General features: G+C 51.1%; 1 protein-coding gene across 1 annotated transcript in view; it reads left to right on the forward strand.

Moving 5' to 3' along the window:
* LOC135293040 (trichohyalin-like) overlaps positions 1 to 15,056 on the forward strand; it is a 35,765-nt gene that overhangs the window by 1,819 nt on the left and 18,890 nt on the right. Inside the window, exons 3-13 of the mRNA XM_064407047.1 lie at positions 1,152 to 1,255; positions 2,185 to 2,323; positions 2,476 to 2,669; positions 4,018 to 4,145; positions 4,344 to 4,513; positions 5,329 to 5,400; positions 7,052 to 7,212; positions 7,643 to 7,689; positions 10,092 to 10,303; positions 11,832 to 11,989; positions 12,444 to 12,490. Of these exons, the coding sequence (XP_064263117.1) occupies positions 1,152 to 1,255; positions 2,185 to 2,323; positions 2,476 to 2,669; positions 4,018 to 4,145; positions 4,344 to 4,513; positions 5,329 to 5,400; positions 7,052 to 7,212; positions 7,643 to 7,689; positions 10,092 to 10,303; positions 11,832 to 11,989; positions 12,444 to 12,490 (1,432 nt within the window). The remainder of the gene's footprint in view (positions 1 to 1,151; positions 1,256 to 2,184; positions 2,324 to 2,475; positions 2,670 to 4,017; positions 4,146 to 4,343; positions 4,514 to 5,328; positions 5,401 to 7,051; positions 7,213 to 7,642; positions 7,690 to 10,091; positions 10,304 to 11,831; positions 11,990 to 12,443; positions 12,491 to 15,056) is intronic.

The following is a 15,056-nucleotide window of genomic DNA, read 5'->3' on the forward strand; positions in this document are numbered from 1 at the left end:
ATTGTAGCCAGCCTGAAATATCTCCTGCAGAAGCATGCACAATCCCGTTTAAACATTAGCCTTATTAGCCCTTTTTAACTGAGTTGTAATGCCTGAGCATCTCACTTTTATCCAAATTCATGACTTGTGCTTAGGACAGCTGAGGATAGAGCTCAGGAGAAATCAGGTTCTAAATGACAGGTGACTCCCTGTCCCTCACACTGCTGCCTGTCTGCAGAGCACCACAGCAGCAGCAGAACCTCCTCTGGCTCGCTCTCTGCCTCCAGAGGCTAAAGGGGACACAAAGGACAACAAACCTCTAGGTGTTGTCAGTCCAGGGCCTGAGCATCCTGCAGCAATCAGTGGCAGCTTTGCTTGGTTGAGTGCAAAGCTTTGGGGCAGTGCAGAGCTGCAAGTTTCTGAGCAGGCAGCCCTTGCCCTTTGTGGCTGAGGATGCTGGGGGCTGGAGTCCTGCCATGACCTCGCACTTCAGCCCAGCCACTGACCCGTGGGAAATGGCATCTGAAAATTGACATGCAGGCATCGTTTTCCTGGCATTCTCACAGGGACTGTGAACTTCCCTTGGTGTCAGAGAAGTGGTAGCATGATGTCCTTTAGTGCTACTGGTGTGGAAGTCAGCCCCTTTGTGCACAGAGTCTGTGCAGGCTCCCTGCTGTCAGCAGAGAGAGGTCCCCAGGTGCAGTTCACAGCCTTGTGGGGTGCCGAGGAGCCGCTGTTGCCTGCAGGGACCCACCCCTCTCCACGCCCTATCTAGGTAGCTACAGGCACTGCTTCGACTGCCTCCTTAACTTTGACATGACCCAAGTGTGTTGAGAAGACTCCTGAGCAGCTCTGCATGGCAGAGACAAAATCTGTCTGTGAAGGGCTGGAATGCAGTTCCTGTTGGCTGCTCTTAAAGGTCTGAAATCCTGAGGGGAAGCCAGTTGAGCAGAGCTGAGCAGGGAAATGTTCCCTGCTTCTATTCAGACACTTCCAGAGCAACTCCAGGGTTAGTTGGGACATAAACACCACATCAACACCACATAAACAGCCCCACACAACAGCTTTTGCCTTCAGGTGAGCTGTTGCTTGGTGCTTCTGCCAGCTCTCAGGAGCCAACTTCCCTGCTCCTGATTGCTTGTTTGTGCTTTTTCCCTGCCTATTCCTTGCAGGTCCCACGAGGAGAGGATCTTGCCAGTCAGGACTCCCGGGCCCAGGCAGGAAAGGCGGAGCGGCAGGAGAGCACGGACAGAGTGCACGGCGCCCAGGAGTTCAGGTGTGTGTTGAGCTTTCTCGCTTTCTCTGAGCAGGGCTGGGCATTGCTGGGCTTTTGGAGGCCCAGTGTCAAAGAACAAATTTGGCTTTCTCATTGTTGGACTTGCTCAGCACAGATGGGGGAAGGCAGCCCAGGGCAGGTCTGGCTGCTGAGCAACCTAGAGCACAGCTGCCTCCTGGGACTCACACCTTAAACCCTGACAAAAAGCATTCCTAACTAGACCAGAGTAAAAGCAAGGGAGGGTCAGGCTGGGCTTAAGGAGAGCAGAGCATTGACCCGCAAAGGCAGTCATGCAGCAGAACAAGTGTCTCAGAGAGCTTGTGCAAATTCCAGCCCTGGAAATTCAGAAGCCCTGGCTGGATAGGGCCTTGAGCAGCCTGTCCAGATGCTGACCCCAAGTGCTTGGAACTGAAGCCTGGGCTAGAGGCTTCCTAGCATCTCTGCCAGCCTAACCCATCCTTTGATAACTGGATTGGAAAATCATCCCCACCTCCTCCCCAAGCTATGGCTTGCAGGCTCTTTCCTTGTTTCACTAGTGAAAGCAAGAGTAATTGTGGCAGTACTCATCTCGACTTAGCAAGGATGTCTTAGCCAAAGAAGAACATTTACAAGTCCAGTATCCACTGTAATCAGAAGGGAGTGTAAGAGCTAGCAGGCAGGAAGCTGTTACCCTGAGAGTACCTGAGCTTTCTGGAAGTGTTCTGTGGCTTCTGGAAGCTTGTTTGACTTCCTCAGCGGTGACTCCTTCACCTGCATGAACAACAAAGAGAGATGCTGGTCTAGGGAGGGAATTGCAGCATTCTCTTGAGGTGGAAGTAGAGGGCTGTTGGAAGCCCCTGAGACTGCCTTGTGTGGGACATGCTATGCAGTCCTGGTCTTGCAAGGAGACCAGGCAATTAAAGGCTTGTTTGTCTGTCTGCTTGCTGTAGGTGGAAGGAGTTGGCTGCATGTGAGAGAAAGCGCCACTCCTCACTGGAGAGGGCGTCTGAAGTGGCGGCAGCGACAGCGGAGGAATGGCAGCCTCAGAGGGATCTGCTGAAAGAAGCGGTTCCTCTGGCCGTGCCAAAGGTACGCTCACCTTGTTCCTAGGCAGCACTTGTGGGAGAGGGATTTGTCCTAGCAAGACCCCCCTGAATGCTGCTTCTGGCAGCAAGCTGAGACCGAGCCTGTGTTGTTGTTGTTGTTGTTCCTCTTGAAAAATGGTGCCCCCCCACTGCCAGGTTTTCCGCCGGCAGCGGCCAGCCCACAGGGGCCTGGAGAAGCTGCTGCAGGAGTTCTCCCGCCAAGGGCACACCCTGTCCCAGGTGTGCAGAGAGAAGGCGGTGCTGGCACAGGAGAACGCTGCCCTGGAAGCACGACTGGCAGCCACGGAGCGGGACCTGCGAGGCCTTTCAGAGCAGCTGGCAGAGGCCAGGTAAAGGCAGGGAGGAGACCCTGGGTGGGACATTACTGAAGGTCTGTAGTTACAAAGGTGGTGAGCATTATGCCAGGATTTACTGCCTGCTGTGTGCTCTCCAGATGTTTCTTGGGCAGAGAAGCAAAGAGATACAAGCAAAAAGGGAAGGATACTGTGATGTGAATCTTACTTTTCTGCCAGCTCAAGCTCTCAAAGCTTTTTTTGGGTGCCTGCTTGGGACCCCTTGCACATTCCTGTGACAAGTGCAAAGCAAGCCAACTTGGCACTGAATTGAGGACCAGGGACACTGTGCAGATGTTTGCTGAAACCAGAAGTTTCCCTCTGGTTTTGCTTTCTCCTTCAGTGCATCTGACCATCAATCTTTGCTTGCCAAGTTGTTTGACATGGGGTTTTTGGAATTCAAGGCTCTTAGATGTGAATGTTGTGAGCAGGGCGCTGACGCTTCAGGTGAAGCTGGAGGGTCACGCTGAAAATCTTGAGAGCCTGCAGAGCTGACTCCTGTGAAGGATGGTGCAGAACCTAGAACTGCTTACAAAGAGCAGCAGCAGCAGAAGGGAAAGGTCTTGTGACTTCTTGACAGTGTCTGGGGATTCTTGCTGAGCACTGATTCTTGCCCACTTGTCCAGCCACCTCTGTAACCTGTCAAGGATCTTTTTGGCTGGTCTTTCTTCCTTTTTAAAGAGTGCCCAGATATTTGGGCACTGCGGCTTAGTTAGGCAAATATAAAGGTAGCAAGTGGTCTTGTTTATCCAATTCCAGTCATTTAATTGGCCGGATATCTGTCCCTCCTCCTAGAGAGTTCTTGTGCAGATAGAAACCTACTTCTGGTTTCCTACTCATGCTGCTAGAAGCCAGAGGTTTTGCTATATGGTTTGGTGAATTCCCTTAGTCCCTTTTACTTAGAGAGTGCCTGGCCTACAAAGTACCTATACGTCCACTATGAATGGCATGAAGCATTGAGGAGTCAGCCAGGAGAGCCCTGTTCTGTCCTGCACCTGCAGCGTGACTAGGAAGTGCAGATGAGCCCAAGGCTGTGAGCAGAGGCTGGGCTTTTGTCCCTTTGCAGATCCTTGGTGGGCACACCCATGTGTGCTAGGTCAGGCAACAGCAATTTCAGCTTTGGCTGCTGAGACCAAACTGAGCTGGGCTAGGACATGAGAAAAGGCTGCCCAGTCACCTGGAGGGGCCTGATTTGCTATGTAAAGTGGCAAAATAGTCCTGCTGTATCTGAGTTTCCATGCAAGCCATTTTGCATACTAAGGTGTAGGGATCTTAAGGCACATCTTACTGGAGAAGCTGCCCCTGTGTGCCAGGAGCAATTGCTCTTCATCTTCACGCCTTGTAGGTCAGAAAAGGAGAGCCTGCAAAGCAGCCTGCTGGAGGCACAGCAGCACATATGGGAGCTGGAGATGGCCAGGAGCCGTGTGGAAGCCCAAGTGCACAGGGCCAGGCAGGCCAAGGAGGCGATACTGGGTGAGAGCCTCGTGCACTTTGTTTCTGCTGATGGCCCTGCCCAGTGCAGTGGCTGCGAAGGCAGCTCTGTGCCCAGGGCTTCTGAGCAGTGAAGCAGCTGAGGGCAGGTCCCTCCTTGCCTGAAACTGGAAGGGCTTAAGGCCAGCAGTTTCCTGTGCTTGTGGAGTGTCTGACTGCTGCTGTGTGTCATGTTTGCAGAGGATGTGAGAGGCCTTCGTCGTGAGCTGCTGGCTGTAAGAGCTCTCAGCCAGCAGCAATGTGAAGACATGGCTGAACAGCTCCGCTGGGCACAAGAGCAGTGCTGCAAGGTTCTGAGACTCTGGCAATCTTCCCAGGAAGAGGAAAAAAGGAATCTCGAGCAAAAACTGGTAAGAAACAAGAGGCACCTGAAGATTTCAGGCAGGTTTGGTGGGCTGGCTCAGCAGAAGAGCAGCCTGAGTATGTGACATGGCCGCAAGCATCTGCTGTAGGCCAGACGTTGCTGGGCCAGGCAGCAGGGTCCTTCAAGGGCTCATACTTGAAGGCCTGTGAAGAGCCAGAGGACAATGCTGGGACAGTATATGCATGCACAGGTTCAGGATGGGCATCAGCCAAGTTCCCCAGGAGGCTGGGTGGTCGCCACCCAAAGCATGGCAGCGAAGGGGCAGGATCTTCCCCACAGCCTTGTGCCATGCAGCAGGTGGCTGCTGACCTTGCTGCCAACTGCAGTCCCAGCAACTGGCTTCCTTGCTTTCTGTCCTCCCATGGTGGACAGATGTCTTTGGGCCTGAATCATATGCAAGAGGCCCTGTGTTGCTGGTATTTCAGCTGGTGGCCTGCCTTGTGACTGGATCATTGAGGTGCTGGCCTCATTCTCATCCTGCAGTCCATGTGCAGCTCTTCCTTGATCAAAGGGCAGGGGGAATGTGAACACAGAGCCTCTGAGAACAGGCAGAAATGCTGAGGAGAGAGGGGCCAGAAAACAGGCAGCCATGAGAGCAGGGAAGGAAGGTGGCATCTCCTTCCTTCCACCTGCTGACACTCCCTCTACATTTTGGGTTAGAACAGCATTGCTGGAGGGCACAAAGTCACAACTCATGTGCACTTTCCAGGTGGGGGGGTTGTTGGAGGGATGAAGCTTCCATTTCTCTCTATGGGGAGCATTGCTTGGACTTCATCAGGAATTGTCTCTTCCCCTCATCAGGAGAGACAACTGGAAGAGCAGCATGTGGAGGCACGGAAGCAGCTGGAGGAACGGGCAAACTTCCTGGCAGAGGTACAGAGGGAGCAGGAGAAAAGGCTGCTTGAGATGAAGGGGGAAATTGCTGTCATGCAAGCTGAAGAAGAAAAGCTACCAAGCAGAGGCAGTCAAGAGGCACAGAGTGTGGAAAGAGAGTTTGTGTGCTGTTTTGGACTCCTCTGGGCTCCTTATGGACACTGCTTCTCTGGGCACCGTCTGTCTGGGTGGCACTGTGTCCTGGTTTAGGGCAAGTTTGGGAGATAACCCCCAAAGGGGCTTCTCTACAAAAGCAGATTCAATTGCCCCTCCCCCCTCTAACCAGTTTGGGAGAAAATATCTCCTTGGAGAAAAAGTGGAAAGAAACCTGTTTATTAAACAATAGAACCCAAACAATATTAAACAATAAAACTTCTCAGTGCTCCAAAGAAAGCAAACTCAGAACAGTCCCCTCCCCGGGTTGCAGCTCGGCTCACTCAGTCTTTGACCAGTCTCTGGTGCTGGAAACGCCGCGGCCCAGGCCCGGCCAGGGGGCCACAGGTGGAGCTGCCGGTGCTCTTCTGGGTGTTCAGTCCAGAGCAGGCTTGAACAGGTCCAAGAAAAAAGGAAAAAAATCACAGTCCAGGGAACTTCTTTGCCTCAGCTAGCTAAAACTAACTAAAAGCAGAAAAAAAGGGAAAAAGGAGCTCTGTCCGGCTGTCTGTCCATCCGCAGACAACACAGTCCAGGAGCAGGAATGTGGAGGAGTGAGAGCAGTCTGAAAACAAACTGCGCACTTCTTCCCTCCCCTCTTCACTGTCTGGAAGAGAGTCTTAAAGTGTAAAACTTATTATTCAGTATAAACAGAACAAGACAATTGGGGATAAAAGCATCATATAGTCAACCCAGGACACAGCAGAGCTCTGAGACCTTTTCCCTGACAGGAACCGACCGCTTCAGTGAACTTTGAACAGGTCCTGGCTTGGCTCTTTAGCAGGGCCAGAAATGATGGGATACTAAGCATGGGTGTACATCTGCCTCTGCTGCCTTCTCCCCCATTCCTGGCCATGACATGGGGGCCCTGGAGCAAGTTGGGCAAGCAGAGACCTTGCAGAGAGCAGCAGGGCAGGGAGCTCTGCTGAACTTCCTGAATGGCAGTGAGGCTGAGATGACGGATGTGTGGGAGCTGGAGAGCAGCGAGCATCCCGAGAGCTCAGCAGCAGCATCTGGGCTGCAAGGCTGCTGGGGAAGTGTAGGAGGGAAGGGCAGCAGCAGCAGAAATGAGGGGCTTGAGACAAGCAGGTTTGGACATGCTGCAGAATGGCTTTGTGGGGACTTGGCTGGAGATCAGCACTGGCTGTGAGACACCTTAGGGGCAGGGAGAGAACAGTGATCTAAACCCACTGCCATGGCATCCAAAAGGCCAGGGGAGGCAGTGGCACCCCAGAACACCTTGATGTCAAAGATGAGGATGCCAGCTGGGAATGTAGTCGCATTTCCAGGGAAGTGAGAAGGTGGGGAGAGCTCAGAAATGTGGGACATGGTCTCTCCCTGTCCAGTTCCCTTTGCATTCCCAATCCACAGCCAAGCTGCTGCATCAGTTTGACTTTTCCTACCAGGTCCCAGTTAAGAGCATTTGATAAAATTCTTGAGGCATCAAAGGGGGCAAGTGTGGATGATTGATCTGAGCACTGAGTTCTACTCTTTCCAGACCTCCTTGCTGTATTCCACGAGCAGCGAAATGAAGAAGAGATCATTGGGAAAATCTTTGATTCCCCGTCTGCGCAAGGCAGGAATTCCCCCTGTGGGCAGTGCTGCTGGGTCTGTGCACAGCTCTCCCCAGATGGAATTGCAGGAGTCCCAGGAGATGAGGTAAGCCAAGGTGTCTGCTGCTCCAGTGTGCTCTTCACCTCACTCTTCCCATCTCCTGTGGTGATTTTGCACAGTCTCCCATGTATTTAGGCAAACCTCTGAGTACTCCGCATTTTGCTCATCCAATGTCAAACCCAAGAGCAATGCCCCAAGAGCAGATGTGGTGCTGGGGAAGAGGAGGCAGGGCTTCAAAGTGTCTCAGGATGGGTCCCCAGCTGGACTTGGCTGTTATTTCAGCCAGAGCTTGGCCAGTTCTGTGCGACTCCAGGAACTGAAAGCTTAAGGACAATGCATCATCTTTGCATCCTCTTGGGTTTATGTGTTGCAATTCCTCCTTCATCACAGTGACCATGCCTCTTTCATGGTATGCCCATTCCCTCCCTTCTCCTTCTAGCTCCTCATATGTTTTTTTGTCTTCCATTTTCTCCAGGCCAAGACCCAGCAGCAGAAGCCAGGAGAAGACCCCAGAGCATGCAGGTATGTACAGGGCACGTCTGTCCTAAAATGACCATTGGGAATTTGACTCAGAGTTGACAATTGGAAAGGTTGGTTAAAACGCATTCTTTAAAAAAAGTCTTTAAATTAATTTCAATTCCTTGATGGTCTCAGTGGACTCTCCCAGAGCCCAGTCCCTGAGTGTGTTCTCTGGTAGTGCAGTGAAAATTCTTCCAGTGTGAAGTGTTGAGTGGCAAGAGCTTGAGTAGTACCTTGGGATTCTGGAACTGCAGCGCAAAAAAGAAAACATTTCCGCTCCACGCTGCATGTGCCTTTTATGGCCCTGCAGCCTTTCTTGTGTCAAAATTAGAGTAGAAAAAGAAGGCATTTAGCATGAAATGAGAAATGTTCCCGTTCCTTCCTCCTGCTTTTGAAAGAGAAAACCATTCATTGAGGTAGTTTCTGGTCTTAACACTTTTAGATTTTAAGGAGATTCATGGATATTGGTTCTGCACTGGGTTATTCATGGTTTTGCTCTGGGAAGAATTGGGAAATCTCTTATGATGGAAAGTCCTTTTGAATTTTCCAGTGAAGGAGAAGGAGACTTCCAAATGGCTGCAGCCTAGGCAGGGTGTGAGTTTGTCATCCTCTGACAGCACAAGCCCAAAGCCACCTGTGGCAGGTTCCCAATGACAAATCTCTTCCCTGGCTGTCTGTGCCTGTGTCAGTGCTGCAGGCTGAGGCTGGGGAGGAGATGCCTCCTGTCCCTGTCCCTGCCTTGCCTGATCCCTGACAAGTGGAATTGTGCCAGACAAAATGCAGTCTCTGGCACATCTATGTCCGGCAATGCTTTCAAGGTGTAGGGCTCATTGACACTGTTGTTGTTCCTTTGAAATCTCTGGGCATGTAAAGATAGGAGAGATGAGACTTGGATAAATGATTCAGAAAGAGGGATCTGATCCCCTGGTCCCTTTGCTCAGGGTTAGTTCTGCCAAATGCTGGGTATGGCCCCTTTGGAATGACTCCTTCATTGCTGGTATGCACCTGCAATACTTAATGCATCAAGTGACCAGTATTGCTCTGCAAGCAGGTGATATTTTTGCTCTCTCAGAGCAATATACCAGCTGAAAGTATCCAGTTTTAAAAGATGTGTTCATGTTGTATTGCTTGGCTGCCTCATTATTTTACCCTTTGTGAAATAATGTAAAAAATTAGTTCTCTTACTTCTAAGAGCTCTCTTGGAGGGCATTTCAGAATCACCTGCCCTCCACTCTTCCCATTCAGAAAAATTTAAATTGGCAGCATTAGCCAAGATAAGAAATGTGTTGTGGCAGATCATGTTTATGTTGTTGTTGGGTTTTCTGTTGGTTGGTTGTTGTCTGTATGAAAGAACGCAGGGAGAAAGACCCATGGAGCAATGAAGCACAGTAAAAGTGGCAATTTCCAATTGAATGGCCAGTTTATGCCCTGCAAATGCAGACTCCTTGAGTACTGGGGTCATGTAACCTGGATTGCAAAGCTTCTTCCAACATGAGGTGCCATTGTTCATATGCCAGCACTTCCTCTGTTGTGAAGAGAAAGAAAAGCAATGAAGCAATAAAACCCAACTCAGAACTGAGTGGGAGTTACTGAAACAAAGGCCATGAACACTAACTTGGAAAGCAATTACTTCTGAGTTGTAATTGTCAAATTCTGTTGACCACTGTGGGTTGCCCACAGTTTAGAAGGAAAGGGATTTCAAAGTAGAGGATGGGTAATGAACAACACATAAGCAAAGTTGAAGAAGCTTTCTCTCCTGGTTTGCAAGCTCCATACATTTCAAAGGAATTCTAGTGATGGTAGTTCCATGACAAATAAAAGCAGAGAGATCTTCTGAATAATGAAAACACCCCTTGCATGCCTCACCCATTAGATGGATTGATTGTAAAAACGGGAGTTCACCGAACTCACTTGTTCCCTTGTGAGCGTGGCTCAGCCTCACACAGAGGTGAGGTGGGAGCTGGGCCGCTCTCTGTTGGGAGGAAGGGTCTTGTGGCAGCCCAGAGAGGCTGTGCACATTGGCAGGGAACAGCTGTGCCCTGCATGTGCCCCTGCAATGAGCTGTGCTGCTGGCAGTGCCCCGTGGAGCTGTAGGGCTGCTCAGCTGTGGGGCAGGGAGAGCAGCAGCAGGGTGCATGTGCAGCTGAGCCATTGCTGGAGAGCACAGGGCTCTGGGCTCCCTGCTGTCCCAGGGCAGCCCAGAGGCCAGGCTGTTCCTGTGGCAGCTCTGTGGAAGTGGGGCAGGGTTTTCCCTCTGGTCTTCTTCAAGCTGCTGGTGGCAGTAGCATGTTTCCCTGTGCAGCTATTTAGAAATTTCCAAGGAATCTGGCCCATGAAATACGGAGCTTCAGATGCCTTAGGTTGGCACTGAGGGCTCTGTTACATTTTTTGTCTCCACTTTGCAGCTCTGACTGGCTACCCTTCTGCCACGAATCTTCCTCAGACACATCCCGCTTCACTGCTTCCCTTGAAGCCTTTGCCTCCCATCCAAGAGAGCTCATCCATCAATCTGAGCAAGATGTATGATGGGGAGGAAGGGAAAAGGAAAAGTAGCACTGACAATGAAGATGTCAGAAGAAACATCGCGGAGCAGTGTTCAGAGGGAAAAGGACATAAGGTAAGGAGACCAAGCTAAGTCCTGGATGGTAGATTTTCATTTTATGTGCTGTAGGCAGAGCATGGCGGCCTTTTCCTGTGCTGTGAGCCCAGGGAAGCAGCTGAGCTAAGGAAGAGCTCAGCTGGACGCTGCGCTTCAGGCTGTCTTTGCAATGGGTGTGTAGTGCAGACGTCATGTCCTCAGCATGTATCAATAGCAGGAGAGGTCTTTGAATGGTTTCTGGGCTGTGTTGTGGTTCCTCTTCTGTCTTATGGCTGAGAAAACACCAACAAGCAGTCAAAGCAGCTAAAGCTGTGCAATCTGGGAAAGCAATCCTTGCCCACTGAGTAATCTACAGGTATCTATGATGGACCTGTATGTTTTGCTGATGTTTTCTGTCAGCTGTGTCTGCTTTGGATGGAAAAAGATGATTGCTGGAACCTGCAAAGTCAGGCTGTCTCAGCTTGTGAGTGGTACAGCCATCCCCCCTGCACAGCAATCTCTGATGCTATTTCCAGAGTTCATCAGATTCTGGGCAGCTGTGTGCTCTGGCATGGCTTTGTCCATAGGGAAAGGGATGGCCTGTGGCCATCTGGAAAGCAGCCCGGATCCCAGGCACACGATTTTTTTTGCACCAGGGCCAGGACGTGCAGTTGTTTTGGGTTTGCTGTGGGCTGCAGGAGGAGACAGATGAACAACAGTTTTGGTTGACAGAATGTCCAATCAAAGGCTTGGGCACTTGATTTCAGCCTTGCAGAGAAAGGGCTCAGTGTATACAGGAACTGACCCTTTCAGTGAACTTTGAACAGGTCCTGGCTTGGCTCTTTAGCAGGGCCAGAAATGATGGGATACTAAGCATGGGTGTGCATCTGCCCCTGCTGCCTCCTCCCCCATTCCTGGCCATGACATGGGGGCCCTGGAGCAAGTTGGGCAGGCAGAGACCTTGCAGAGAGCAGCAGGGAAGGGAGCTCTGCTGAACTTCCTGAATGGCAGTGAGGCTGAGATGATGGATGTGTGGGAGCTGGAGAGCAGCGAGCATCCCGAGAGCTCAGCAGCAGCATCTGGGCTCCAAGGCTGCTGGGGAAGTGTAGGAGGGAAGGGCAGCAGCAGCAGAAATGAGGGGCTTGAGACAAGCAGGTTTGGACATGCTGCAGAATGGCTTTGTGGGGACTTGGCTGGAGATCAGCACTGGCTGTGAGACACCTTAGGGGCAGGGAGAGAACAGTGATCTAAACCCACTGCCATGGCATCCAAAAGGCCAGGGGAGGCAGTGGCACCTCAGAACACCTTGATGTCAAACGTGTGGATGTCAGCTGGGAATGCAGCCACACTTGCAAAGAAATGAGCATGAGGGGAGAGGTGTCAAATATGTGACATGGTCTCTCCCTGTCCAGTTCCCTTTGCATTCCCCATACTGTGCCAAGCTGTTGCATCAGTTTGTCTTGTTTATTACTGCCAGGTCCCAGTTGAGGACACGTGTAAATGTCTTGAGGCAGAGTGGAGGCAAGTGTGGATGATTGATCTGAGCACTGTGTTTTATTCTTTCCAGACATCCTTGCCTTCTCCTGGCAAAGAAATGAAGAAGAGATCATTGGGTAAATCATTGATCCCCCGTCTACGCAAGGCAGGAATTCCCCGTGTTGGCAGTGCAGCTGGGTCTGTGCACAGCTCTCTCCAGATGGAATTGCAGGAGTCCCAGAAGATGAGGTAAGCCAAGGTGTCTGCTGCTCCAGTGTGCTGTTCACTTCACTCTTCCCATCTCCTGTGGTGATTTTGCACAGTCAGCTGTCCCATGTATTTAGGCAAACTTTTTTGTATTCCACATTTTGCCCATCTATGGTGATCCAGCAGAATGTCAAACCCAAGAGCAATGCCCCAAGAGCAGAGGTGGTGCTGGGGAAGGGGAGGCAGGGCTTCAAAGCATGTCAGGATGGGTCCCCTTCTGGACTTGGCTGTTATTTCAGCCAGAGCTTGGCCAGCTCTGTGTGATTCCAGCAACTGAAAGCTTAAGGGCAATGAATCATCTTTGGGATTATGTTTTGCAATTCCTCCTTCATCACAGTGACCATGCTTAGAAGCTTTGCCCCCTTGCATGGTACGCCCATTCCCTCCCTTCTCTTTCTAGCTCCTCATATGTTCCTTTGTCCTCCATTTTCTCCAGGGCAAGACCCAGCACCAGAAGCCAAGAGAAGACCCTGGAGTATGCAGGTATGTACAGGGCTCCAGTGTACTGTTCACCTCACTCTTCCCATCTCCTGTGGTGGTTTGGCACAGTCAGCTGTCCCACGTATTTAGGCGAACTTTTCTGTATTCCACATTTTGTCCGAAAGTGGCCTTTCTAGTCTTCACACTGAGTTGACATTTGGAAATCTTGGTTAAAACCCATTCATTTAAAGGTATCTTTAAATGTATTTCAATTTCCTAATGGGCTCAGTGGACTCTCCCAGAGCCCAGTCCCTAGGAGTGTTCTCTGGTGGTGCAGTGAAAATTCCTCCAGTGTGAATGTTTGAGTGGAAGGAGCTGGAGGGGTACCTTGGGCTCTTGGATAAGCTGGGCAGGAAAAGGAAACATTCCTCTCCATCCTGCACATCCCTTTTATCTCCCTGCAGCCTTTCTAGTGCCAAATGGGGAATGGAAAAATAAGCCAAATAGCATGAAATGAGAAATGTTCCCACTCCTTCCGACTGCCCTTGAAGGAGAAAACCATTCCTTGGGGTAGTTTCTGATCTGAATCCCTTGAGAGTTGAAGGAGATTCGTGTATATTGCCTGGTTTTGCACTGGGAGGAACAGGGAAACCTCCTATGATGGAAAGTCCTTTTGAATTTTCCAGTGAAGGAGAAGAAGACTTCCAAATGGCTGCAGCCTAGGCAGGGTGTGAGTTTGTCATCCTCTGACAGCACAAGCCCAATGCCACCTATGGCAGGTTCCCAATGACAAATCTCTTCCCTGGCTGTCTGTGCCTGTGTCAGTGCTGCAGGCTGAGGCTGGGGAGGAGATGTCTCCTGCCTTGTCCCTGTCCCTGCCTTGCCTGATCCCTGACAAGTGGAATTATGCCAGACAAAATGCAGTCTCTGGCACATCTATGTCCAGCAATGCTTTCAAAGTGTAAGGCTCAATGACACTGTTGTTGTTCCTTTGGCATCTATGGGCATGTAATGATAGGAGAGATGAGACTTGGATAAATGATTCAGAAAAAGGGATCTGATCCCCTGGTCCCTTTGCTCAGGGTTAGTTCTGCCAAATCCTTGGAATGGCCCCTTTGGAATGACTCCTTCATTGCCGGTATGCATCTGCAATGCTGAATGCAGCACTAGACCAATATTGCTCTGTAAGCAGGCGGATAGTTTTTCTGGATTAATTCTGGAGTGGAAATGACTTATGTCGTTGAATGTTTCCTGTGTCTCTTATGTTACTGACCAGAGGATTGCACAGGCTGAAAGGACCCAGTTTTAAGAGAAGTGTTTGTCTTGTATTGTTTGGCTGCCTTATTATTTTACCCTTTGTGAAACAATGTAAAAAATTAGTTCTCTTCCTTCTAACTGCTCTGTTACACAGAGGTGAGGTGAGGTGGGAGCTGGGCCGCTCTGTGTTGGGAGGAAGGGTCTTGTGGCAGCCCAGAGAGCCTGTGCACATTGGCAGGGAACAGCTGTGCCCTGCATGTGCCCCTGCAATGAGCTGTGCTGCTGGCAGTGCCCCGTGGAGCTGTAGGGCTGCTCAGCTGTGGGGCAGGGAGAGCAGCAGCAGGGTGCATGTGCAGCTGAGCCATGGCTGGAGAGCACAGGGCTCTGGGCTCCCTGCTGTCCCAGGGCAGCCCAGAGGCCAGGCTGTTCCTGTGGCAGCTCTGTGGAAGTGGGGCAGGGTTTCCCCCTGGCCTGCTTCAAGCTGCTGGTGGCAGTAGCATGTTTCCCTGTGCAGCTATTTAGAAGCTTCCAAGGAATCGGTCCCATGAAATATGGAGCTTCAGATGATTTAGATTTACTTTGTGGACTCTCTTATATTTTGTGTCTCCACTTTGCAGCTCTGACTGGCTACCCTCTTGCCAAGAGGTTTTCCCTGGCAAGTCCCTTGATGCTCCTTCCCTCCCAGCCATTGCCTCCCATCCAGAGGAGCTCTCCTTCTGCCACGCCAAGCAAGATGTGTAGCGGAGAGCAGGAGACTGGGAATGCTGGCAATGTCTGGGATGAGGACAGTAGAAAAAACCATGAGCTCACAGCAGAGGGAAAAGGAAGAGAGGTAAGGAGACCAAGCTAAGTCCTTTGTGCTAAATTTTCATCTTATGTGCTGTCAGCAGAGCTCTGAGAACTCTTCCCTGACAGGAATTGACCCTTTCACTGAATTTTGAACAGGTCCTGGCTTGGCTCTCCAGCGGGGCCAGAAATGATGGGATACTAAGCATGGGTGGGCATCTGCCTCTGCTGCCTCCACCCCCATTCCTGGCCATGACATGGGGGCCCTGGAGCAAGTTGGGCAGGCAGAGACCTTGCAGAGAGCAGCAGGGCAGGGAGCTCTGCTGAACTTCCTGAATGGCAGTGAGGCTGAGATGATGGATGTGTGGGAGCTGGAGAGCAGCGAGCATCCCGAGAGCTCAGCAGCAGCATCTGGGCTCCAAGGCTGCTGGGGAAGTGTAGGAGGGAAGGGCAGCAGCAGCAGAAATGAGGGGCTTGAGACAAGCAGGTTTGGACATGCTGCAGAATGGTTTTGTGGGGATTTGGCTGGAGATCAGCACTGGCTGTGAGACACCTTAGGGGCAGGGAGAGAACAGTGATCTAAACC

This window comes from Passer domesticus, unplaced genomic scaffold (assembly GCF_036417665.1).
Source record: "Passer domesticus isolate bPasDom1 unplaced genomic scaffold, bPasDom1.hap1 HAP1_SCAFFOLD_66, whole genome shotgun sequence".
Lineage (NCBI taxonomy): Eukaryota > Metazoa > Chordata > Aves > Passeriformes > Passeridae > Passer > Passer domesticus.